Source organism: Hyperolius riggenbachi, chromosome 6, assembly GCF_040937935.1.
Source record: "Hyperolius riggenbachi isolate aHypRig1 chromosome 6, aHypRig1.pri, whole genome shotgun sequence".
NCBI lineage: Eukaryota > Metazoa > Chordata > Amphibia > Anura > Hyperoliidae > Hyperolius > Hyperolius riggenbachi.
In genome coordinates, this window is record NC_090651.1 from 384503220 (window position 1) to 384514321 (window position 11102).

An 11102-nucleotide genomic window follows, 5' to 3' on the forward strand; every position below is an offset into this window, starting at 1 on the left:
ACTCTGCAGATGGCACAGACTGGCTGCAGCTGCATTCTTGGTGGGTTTCAGCCTAAGATTATTCCATGTCTGGTCCAGGGGGGGGGGGGGGGGGCAGGGGTTTATTAGGCATGAGAGTTTCCTGTCCAAGTTACCACCTCTTAGAAGGATTCATTATGACGATCAAAGTGCCCAAAGATCTAGCCATGTATGGGGAGATCGACCAAGAGACAGATCTCTCTAATCTGATCAATACATTTGTCTGATTTTGGGAATAAGCGCATCCAAGGACACAGAGAGGATGGATTCCTAGAGATCACAGAACCATCGCTGATCCCATTCACAGATCACAAAGCATAGATCCTGTGCTCCTGTGCTCACAAGTATTATCTGTCTTCAAATTCCAAAAGTACAGTTGACCTGCACTGTAAGCTGCCATTGCATTGTATTGCATAGCTGCTGTATTTAAATATTTAAAACTATCTAAAGATCACTTCACAGCTCTTTTTGCTTTTCAGCTCTGTACAGCTCAGTTCCAGCAGTTTGCTAATGCTTTCTATATTAATCTGGCAAAGGAATGCACACAAAAGACAATGTTATCACCTCTTAGGCCAGAAGCTTTCCACTGAAGAAGAAAGTGCTGTGTTTAACAGTTTGAATGCTGTACTGCTACAATTTTTTTCGGTGGTAGTAAGTTTGAGGCCTCTTGCACACTACATGCGATTCTGATTTGCAGTTTTTAATCAATTTTAACATTCAATTCTGGTTTATGATTTTTAATCAGTACTGCATGCTGCGTTTTACTTTTAGTTTTAATAACATGCAGGAAAAATCAGTATCGCAAATCGGAATTGCAAATCGGATTTGTAGTGTGTAGGGCTGTAAATCTTTTAGAGCAAATAAGAAATGCTGAGTTTCGTAGCACTTTCAGGAGGATGGGGGAAGCCTCTAACTATGCACGGGCTTCCCTCTGCTCAGGTAAGTATCTTTTACCTTTTGCACCTGCTTCAGGTCCACTGTGAGGTTACATACCATGTCCGTGTGCCGTAGTGATAGAAACTTCAATGCAAGTTGTCTGGGCGGCCTCACATCTCAGGTAGGGGAGGCCGCTGCCCTCGCAGGAAGATGGAGGTCCCTGACATGCCAGACACTCTGTACGGTGGTACTCTCCCAGATCTGCAACAATAATGGGGAGAATTACAGATGGTTAATCCTCCAGCATGACTTCTCTACACCCAGCATTCTGTAAGGTAAAACAGGAAGTAGAGGTGACACGTGATCATGTGATCTACAAACAGCATCCTGTAAGGTAAAACAGGAAGTAGAGGTGATAGGTGATCATGTGATCTACATGCAGTATCCTGTAAGGTAAAACAGGAAGTAGAGGTGATAGGTGATCATGTAGTCTACACGTAGCATCCTGTGAGGTAAAACAGGAAGTAGATATGGCACGTGATCATGTGATCTACACACAGCATCCTGTAAGGCAGGGATGTCTTCCATATCCCTCTCACTTCAGCTGTGCTTTAAGGTAAGGCCTGCAGTGCTCAATTCCTGTGTGTCCTAAAAGGGCAAACAAGACAAGTTTGCAATTGTCTCTGCCCGCCATCCCGATGATGACTTATGATCTTGCTTTTTGTACATAGGCTGGAGGAGACAAGATAACCTTTCCCTGTAAGGAGGCAGTGATGTCACTGTTGAAAATGTTGAAAAGTTAAAATGATAATTTAGAAAAATGATAATTGTCAAAACGAATCTCATAGTGATATCTTTCAAACCACCAATTGTGAAAATGAAACATTTCAGTTTGACGGGTGCAGCGCTTGGCTCTTAAATCATCCAGTTTTGCGCCCAATAGACGATATTTAACATTAGAGTAAATAGTGGCGCCTGATTTGTCCACTTCTCATATGCACCCAATTTTCCTGCCTCCGCGATACACACGTGTCAGGGGGTGGAGTCAGAGAGGCATACAGACACACAGTACACACAGTATCTCTCTGTTGGGGAATCGGCCCTCACCTGGCATCAAGTCTTCATTGCAGAGTTCTGAGTCGCAGCAGAGGACAGACACACTGTTATCGATGCCTTTCACAGCGTCGGTGGTGGTTTGATTACACCTTTCCCCCGTGGAGCAGCCCTTTTCCAACACTTCACCATTCAAATCACCTAGAGGAGGAAACAATCCTTATATAACCATACAAGGCACAGGGGAATCACCAAATATATACAATATAGCAGGGGCATTGCTAGGATCCTAAGAGATCCACGGCACTGTTGGGCCCTCCAGCCCAAAAATTGGTGCGGCCATACACCAAAATGTGGGTGTGGCGATGGGTGGAGCCAAATTTACAAGCACTTAACAGCGGTCTAAGGCCTGGAACCCACTAGGGCGCTTTTTTGAGCGTTTAGGGAGCACTTTAAATCACTATCGATTTTCCTAAACGCTCAGCCAATGTAAATAAATGTAACAAATTCCACAGTAGCGATTGCGATGAGCAATATCGCAATCGCAGGGCATGCAGCATTTTGGGAGCGTTTGCGTTTCAGTGTACAGTATTGAAGCGCTGGCAAATCGTTCATGAATCGCTACACATAGCGATCTGTGTGTGATTTTAAACTACTGCAAACTGTAAAAAATATTAAAATAATTTGAAAGGACCAATCAGAATTGAAAACGCGACACAATCGCTGACAAAAAGCTTACACTTTTTAAAATCACTCCCAAAAGCGCCAGAAAACTCTCATGGAATCACTTAAAAACCGCTAATTAAAAATGCTAGCGATTTGTGATTTGTAGTGGGTTCCAGACCTGAGTAGGCCTGTCCAGCGATATGTTGTATGAGGCCCTTCTCTATTAACCTTCCTGGCGGTAAGCCCGAGCTGAGCTCGGGCTATGCCGCCGGAAAGCACCGCTCAGGCCCCGCTGGGCCGATTTGCATAATTTTTTTTTTGCTACATGCTCTGCGTGTGCAATGCGATCGCCACCGCTACCCGCCGATCCGCCGCTATTCGTCGCACCGTGGCCGCCCCCCCCCCCAGACCCCGTGCTCTGCCTGGCCAATTAGTGCCAGGCAGCTCTGTGGGGTGGATCGGAGTCCCCTTTGACGTCACGATGTCGATGACGTCATCCCGCCCGTCGCCATGGCGACGGGGAAAGCCCTCTAGGAGATCCCGTTCTATGAAGCAGCGGCTATCATGTAGCGAGACCTTGCAACGCGTTTCACGGGCCATACATCCCGCTTCCTCAGGCAAAATACAGTAGGAGTCACAGCATCTGTATGATATCAGCGAGCTCGGCGCCTCTGAGAGAGTTATGGTGATGTGTTGGGGTAAAAGAGCGGGGCGGTAAGGAAGAGGTACCGGTGAATGGAATTGTGCCCCCAGCTCCTACAAACGCATTTTAACTGGGCCAGGGTTGACCCTGGCCCAGTAGTGTATCTGGCTGGCCTCTCTCTGTATACATGCACGCAGCACAGCGTCACCACGTGGCACCGTCTTCTTCTTACTACAGTGCACTTCATATAACTCTGACAGATGACTAAGAGAGTACAGCGCCACCTGGTGACATGGTGCTTGCCTGCTGCTGTGCATGAATGCATACAGAGAGGCCAGGCCCGCGGAACAGCTCAGAACGTCTCACAGAACGGTGGTTGAGGACCCCTGCACTAAACTGCTGTAAGCAGAATTACATGCTTAAAGTCTTACGCATGGCGTGTAGAGTGTGATGTATTTCATGTAATGCATTGCATTCTGCTCTACTCATCATGTAGTAAGACTTTCCCAGGGGCGCCTCTAGCCATTTTGTCACTCTAGGTGAGAAAACCTGTGGTGCAGGTACAGGGGGACAAAAGAAGGAATGAGGGCCAGAAGGAGGCACAGAAGAGGACAGAAGGAGGCATAGGGGTACTGAAGGAGGCACACGGGGTTAGAAGGAGGCAGACTTGGCTCAGGGGGACTGAAGGAGGCACATGAAGACAGCAGGAGGCACAAAGGGAGGCAGAAGGAAAAACAGGGGCACAGATGCAGCAGAAGCAAGTAAAAGAACACCCATGGGGGTGGGGCTTAGTCAGGGGTGGGGCTTAATTCAGTAACATGGCGCCCCCAGGGCCAATGGCACTCCAGGCAATGGCCTGTACTGCCTATGCCTAAAGGCTCCCCTGTCCCCTTCCACTGACCCGTTCCATCGCTGTCTCCTCTGCAAAACCATGGACCATTCTCGCGCATGCGCAGTAGCACCAGCTGCTTCAGGCGAAAAAGCCAATGCCTGGTCGGGTCTGTGGCTGCGCATGCTCAGACTGGCCGCACATCAGGGATCTCAGCGCTGGAACGCCTGATGGAGGAGGACCGGTAAGTATCGGATTCTTCCATTTGCAGTCCTCACAGTTTTACTTAAAGTGAACCCGAGGTAAGATTTTTATGAAGGCTGCCATATTTACAGTATGTAAAGAGTGCATGTCTATACAGCCTTCACCCCTTGCCACGTGTAAACTAAATGAGCAGTGGCCACATTTTTTTCTGTATTCCTGATAACAGCCAGGTGTCCACTTCTGATGGCGTCTCCGGCTCCTCAGTGTCTGATCACAGCGTGCTGGCAGTAGCTCTGGCCTGTGATTGGTCAGAGGTGGGTCAGAGGCGGGTCTTACCGTTGTATGATATGTGGGAGGAGCTGCAGTAGTGTTGAGTGCTGTCACATGTAACGGCATGCTGTGCCTTCTTGGCGTGGTCCGGCATGCCCTTAAACTGAAAGCATTGGAAGCTGGAAGCTGTAATGACAAGAAATGTGAAATTAAATATTTATACCTCAGTATCCCTGCTGTACAAAGACAGTCACGGGACACATAGATGTTTGAGTGGGTAGCCAGCTGCAAAAATCTGTCAGTGCTTCCCCAGCCTCTGTTAGTGCGTCCCCACCTCTGTCAGTGCTTCCCCGCCTCTGTCAGCGCTTCCCCAGCCTCTGTCAGTGCTTCCCCGCCTCTGTCAGTGCTTCCCCAGCCTCTGTTAGTGCTTCCCCGCCTCTATTAGTGCGTCCCCGCCTCTGTCAGTGCTTCCCCGCCTCTGTCAGTGTGTCCCCTGCCTCTGTCAGTGCTTCCCCTGCCTCTGTCAGTGCTTCCCCGCCTCTGTCAGTGCTTCCCCGCCTCTGTCAGTGCTTCCCCAGCCTCTGTCAGTGCTTCCCCGCCTCTGTCAGTGCGTCCCGCCTCTGTCAGTGTGTCCCCTGCCTCTGTCAGTGCTTCCCCAGCCTCTGTCAGTGCTTCCCCGCCTCTGTCAGTGCTTCCCCAGCCTCTGTCAGTGCGTCCCCGCCTCTGTCAGTGCTTCCCCGCCTCTGTCAGTGCTTCCCCTGCCTCTGTCAGTGCGTCCCCTGCCTCTGTCAGTGCTTCCCCTGCCTCTGTCAGTGCTTCCCCGCCTCTGTCAGTGCTTCCCCAGCCTCTGTCAGTGCTTTCCCGCCTCTGTCAGTGCGTCCCCGCCTCTGTCAGTGCTTCCCCTGCCTCTGTCAGTGCTTCTCTGCCTCTGTCAGTGCTTCCCCTGCCTCTGTCAGTGCTTCCCCGCCTCTGTCAGTGCTTCCCCGCCTCTGTCAGTGCTTCCCCAGCCTCTATTAGTGCGTCCCCGCCTCTGTCAGTGCTTCCCCGCCTCTGTCAGTGCGTCCCCTGCCTCTGTCAGTGCTTCCCCTGCCTCTGTCAGTGCTTCCCCGCCTCTGTCAGTGTTTCCCCAGCCTCTGTCAGTGCTTCCCCTGCCTCTGTAAGTGCTTACCCTGCCTCTGTCAGTGCTTCCCCTGCATCTTTCAGTGCTTCCCCTGCCTCTGTCAGTGCTTCCCCGCCTCTGTCAGTGCTTCCCCAGCCTCTGTCAGTGCTTCCCCGCCTCTATCAGTGCTTCCCCAGCCTCTGTCAGTGCTTCCCCGCCTCTATCAGTGCGTCCCCGCCTCTGTCAGTGCTTCCCTGCCTCTGTCAGTGCTTCCCCTGCATCTTTCAGTGCGTCCCCTGCCTCTGTCAGTGCTTCCCCTGCATCTTTCAGTGCGTCCCCTGCCTCTGTCAGTGCTTCCCGGCCTCTGTCAGTGCTTCCCCAGCCTCTGTCAGTGCTACCTTACCTCTGTCAGTGCTTCCCGGCCTCTGTCAGTGCTTCCCCAGCCTCTGTCAGTGCGTCCCAGTCTCTGTCAGTGCTTCCCCGCCTCTGTCAGTGCGTCCCCACCTCTGTCTTCTTTCCCAGCCTCTGTCAGTGCGTACCCTGCCTCTATCAGTGCTTCCGGCTTCTGTCAGTGCTTCCCCAGCCTCTGTCAGTGCTTCCCAGCCTCTGTCAGTGCTTCCCCGCCTCTGTCAGTGCTTCCGACGCCTCTGTCAGTGCGTCCCCCGCCTCTGTCAGTGCGTCTCCGCCTCTGTCAGTGCGTCCCCTGCCTCTGTCAGTGCTACCTTGCCTCTGTCAATGTGCCCCCGCCTCTGTCAGTGCGTCCCCCCCTCTGTCTGCTTTCCCAGCCTCTGTCAGTGCGTCCCCGCCTCTGTCAGTGCGCCCCCGCCTCTGTCAGTGCTTCCCCCGCCTCTGTCAGTGCGTCCCCCGCCTCTGTCAGTGCGTCTCCGCCTCTGTCAGTGCGTCCCCTGCCTCTGTCAGTGCTTCTTCAGCCTCTGTCAGTGCTACCTTGCCTCTGTCAATGTGCCCCCGCCTCTGTCAGTGCGTCCCCCCCTCTGTCTGCTTTCCCAGCCTCTGTCAGTGCGTCCCCGCCTCTGTCAGTGCGCCCCCGCCTCTGTCAATGCTTCCCCAGCCTCTGTCAGTGCGTCCCAGCCTCTGTCAGTGTGCCCCCGCATCATTCTCTAATATTAGCAGTTTACAAACTACACTGTGTATTTTCAGCTATGAAACAGAGCAGAGATAATGACCCTTTGAACTTCCCTGAAGTTGTCTTTCACTGTTTTATTTGATGTATAAGTGTTTCAGAAAATAGGACGGTCTCCGACCTAAGTTAGTCGGAGAGCTCAGAGAAGCTTTTTTGCATAGATAACAATTGAGTTTCTTAACTCTTCCTTTACTGGAAACAATATGAGACTCATATCTGTGGTGCTAATGTTCCATTTGTTATCAGTACTACACATAGAAATCATTATATCATACATTTATTTTCACTTCAGATTCCCTTTAATTACAGATTGCGAGACAACAAACATGACAAATGCCAAGGGGGTGAATACTTTTGCAAGGTCGTGTGGGAGGAGCCGTGTAATAAAATGAGCCTTTTACTGAGTATAATAATAATACAGTGATAATAAACTCTGAATAATGCTTCTCATCAGCAGCGTAGCAGCAGTATTAGTCTGGGTGGAGTGTGGTAGGTGGTGGAGGCTTCCTATGTGAGCAGCTATAGAATGAGGTCAGCGGAGGCAGAACATCCATTGCGAGTCCTTCCTATCGCTGCTGTGCATTGTCACTGTTTTCATAGACTCATTAGTCACATAAACAGCTATAACTGCCAGTCAGACTGAGCATAGACACAGGACAGCAGCAACACAGTCATTTATCTATAAAGCACACCTGACTCAAACTGCAGCAACAGGAAGGAAATACAGCAAAGTCCCTGTTATCTGAAACACAGACAACTGGAAGTCTCAACTAACCGGCATGCCTGAGGGGACAACTGGGACTTTCTTTGGAGGGTTTGCAGGTATTTAAACTTTTCTCTGGGGTGTTTGCAGGTATTTAAATACTCACTGAGCCTCCAGCGATGTCTTGTAGCATTACTGTAGCTCCTAGCCAGAGGCAGGACAAGGTCCTCCAGCACCCAAGGCTGAGACACCAAAGTGCGCCCCTCCATCCCTGCCACCCCAGCCGTCACACACTGATTGCTATTACACTAAGAGTCCCCCCAGGGCCCCCAACACCTTAATCTCTAGTTATCTGGCTTGCAGTCACAGCCATGTCTCCTCCTTTCTTATTTCTCTCTGCTTCAAACACAATAGAGGAATGATAGCTGAGTAAGTTGTGCGCCCCCTCCTACACTGCGCCCTGAGGCTGGAGCCTCTCTCACCTCTGCCGCGGTCTGGCCCTGCGCCCCTCCTACACTGTGCCCTGAGGCTGGAGCTTCTCTCGTCTCTGCCTTGGCCTGGCCCTGCGCCCCCTCCTACACTGCGCCGAGGCTGGATCCTCTCTCGCCTCTGCCTCGGCCCCACCCTGCGCCCCCTCCTACACTGCGCCCTAAAGCTGGAGCCTCTCTTGCCTCTGCCTCACCCTGCACTCCTCCTACACTGCACCCTGAGGCTGGAGCCTCTCTTGCCTGTGCCTCGGCCTGGCCCTGCTCTCCCCTCCTACACTGCACCCTGAGGCTGGAGCCTCTCTCGCCTCTGCCTCGGCCCGGCTTTGCTCCTAGCAGGCTCCTAGCAGCTTCAAGCATGTCACGTGACCCAATAGAGGCATTTATACTTACCTGGACATTCCTCCAGCCCCATGTAGGCTGTGGGTTCCCTCGCCGACCTCCCAGACCGCTCTGTTCCTCCACTGTCATCCTCCAACAGGCATGCGCAGCCTGGCCATGCATACGCCCCTATTGCAGGCCCGGATTTACATTACAAGAGCCTATAGGCACAGATGTCCTGGCAGCTTAAAGAGACTCTGTAACATTCAAAAGATCCCCTGGGGGGTACTCACCTCGGGTGGGGGAAGCCTCCGGATCCTAATGAGGCTTCCCACGCCGTCCTCTGTCCCACGGGGGTCTCGCCGCAGCCCTCCGAACAGCCGGCGACTGTGCCGACTGTCAGTTCAATATTTACCTTTGCTGGCTCCAGCGGGGGCGCTGTGGCGACTTTCCCTTCCGAACTACACGGAAATACCCGATCTCATTCGGGTCCGCTCTACTGCGCAGGCGCAGGAAACTTGCGCCTGCGCAGTAGAGCGGACCCGACGGCGATCGGGTATTTCCGTGTAGTTCGGAGCCGACAGCCGTCAGAGCGCCTGCGCAGGAGCCAGGAAGGTAAATAATGACGTCACCGCTGCCCGGACTCCACGGAGGGCTGCAGCGAGACCCCTGACGGATGGAGGACGGCGTGGGAAGCCTCATTAGGATCCGGAGGCTTCCCCCACCCGAGGTGAGTACCCCCCAGGGGATCTTTTTATGTTACAGTTCCTCTTTAAGGTGGGTAAACACATCAGATAAAAGTCTTTGGAAAATGAAAGATCACAGACCAATTTTACCCCCTTCCATGTAGTATGAGAGCCATACTCTACACAGTCTATTCTATGGAGCTGTACTCCCCATCAGACAGAAATCTTACCCCCTTCCATGTAGTATGAGAGCCACACCTACACAGTCTATTCTATGGAGCTGCACTCCCCATCAGACAGAAATCTTACCCCCTTCCATGTAGTATGAGAGCCACACCTACACAGTCTATTCTATGGAGCTGCACTCCCCATCAGACAGAAATCTTACCCCCTTCCATGTAGTATGAGAGCCACACCTACACAGTCTATTCTATGGAGCTGAACTCCACATCAGACAGAAATCTTACCCCCTTCCATGTAGTATGAGAGCCACACCTACACAGTCTATTCTATGGAGCTGAACTCTCCATTAGATAAAAATCTTTGCAAGATGCTGCACACATGCAACAGATCAGTATCTGCAAAAGATCTGTCCCTGCCAAAGATCCGTTCCTGCAAAATGCATTCATAGTCTATGATATCTGCAGATCTCATACACACCTTGTTTAACGGACAATCATCTGCAGATCAGATCCACCAGGATGGATCTTCAGATCTGCTGATAATTGTCTGATCCTATAAAAGCGAAAATCATACACCATTCCAAACATTTTTTACAAATCAATAACTGCAAAGTGGGGTGTGCGTAATTATTCGGCCCCCTGAGTCAATACTTTGTAGAACCACCTTTTGCTGCAATTGCAGCTGCCAGTCTTTTAGGGTATGTCTCTACCAGCTTTGCACATCTAGAGACTGAAATCCTTGCCCATTCTTCTTTGCAAAATAGCTCCAGCTAAGTCAGATTAGATGGACAGCGTTTGTGAACAGCAGTTTTCAGATCTTGCCACAGATTCTCGATTGGATTTAGATCTGGACTTTGACTGGGCCATTCTAACACATGGATATGTTTTGTTTTAAACCATACTTTTGCAAACCACTGTAAGTATACTCTTTCCTACACGAGGGTCACCCCGGATGTTTCCTTCTTTCTCTCCCTGATCCATGTTTGACAGTCTTTGTTCCTGCCACGATCCGAGGAGCACACGTCTGTGCAGGTGGACGCGAGGTCACTGGAGGAAGGGTGAGAGACATATTGTTTGCTTGTTGCCACATACACGTTTCTTTGCAATTCTGTAAGAAGGGAGTGCCACTCAATACATCTAAGTCTCACAAGTTATTGGTATATGTTTTGTTTTAAACCATACTTTTGCAAACCACTGTAAGTATACTCTTTCCTACACGAGGGTCACCTCAGGAGGAATTCTGAAACTTTATGAATAAGCAGCGGTCGCTACCTGTAACTCTTACTTCCTGGAAGCTTTGTAGACTGCAATTGTAGAGGATAGTGAGGTCAGGAGCACTTACCCAGGCACAGGAGGGCGCTGTGCAGCGCAGCGAGGAGAAGCAGCCGCATGGTACTGTGCAGGTGGTGTCTGTGACTGAGATGCGGAGCTGTGCAGGTTGTGTGACTGAGATACCGTGTGTCACCTGATCACACAAGTGATGCTGCCTATAAACTGGTCCATCTGCTCCTGGGAGGGGTGACAGGCAGGGCGAGGGTGCTTCTGCTGATACCTGCACGTCCAGGCACGACATTCCCTAGGGACATTCAATAAGCAGGTTAATGACAGTCCACGCATTCACCTGCATTATACGGGTTACCCTGGAGTCTATTGAAGGGCATCCAGAACTAATATTTCACTTACAGATGGAGCCTGTGATTGTCATTCCTTCATAATGTCTTCATTGTATGGTCCTCTCTATAAAGAAACATGAGCAGTAAACCTGGTTTATGATGGGCAGACTGTGTGGGTGGAGTTATGTACTCACCAGGTTAGTAGCGTTATCTGACCCTAAGATCACCTAACTCAGCCATATTATTACAGCTGGATTATGAGTTTTGTTTGATCTTTTCCTGTTGTTGCCTTTAATGGTAACTTTAACCATTT

The 11102-nt window shown here is 50.8% G+C and overlaps 1 protein-coding gene across 2 annotated transcripts in view; it reads right to left on the minus strand.

The window, feature by feature from the left end:
• The window catches only part of LOC137523115 (urokinase plasminogen activator surface receptor-like), a 52664-nt gene extending 42009 nt beyond the window's left edge, over nt 1-10655 (minus strand). For both annotated transcript variants that reach the window (XM_068243337.1, XM_068243338.1), the window contains exons 1-4: nt 10519-10655; nt 4626-4745; nt 2002-2148; nt 1012-1155 (exon numbers count right to left, since the gene is read on the minus strand). In XM_068243337.1, coding sequence (XP_068099438.1) covers nt 1012-1155; nt 2002-2148; nt 4626-4745; nt 10519-10567 — 460 coding nt within the window. In that variant the 5' untranslated portion in view covers nt 10568-10655. The remainder of the gene's footprint in view (nt 1-1011; nt 1156-2001; nt 2149-4625; nt 4746-10518) is intronic.
• Between the last annotated feature and the right edge of the window lie 447 nt (nt 10656-11102).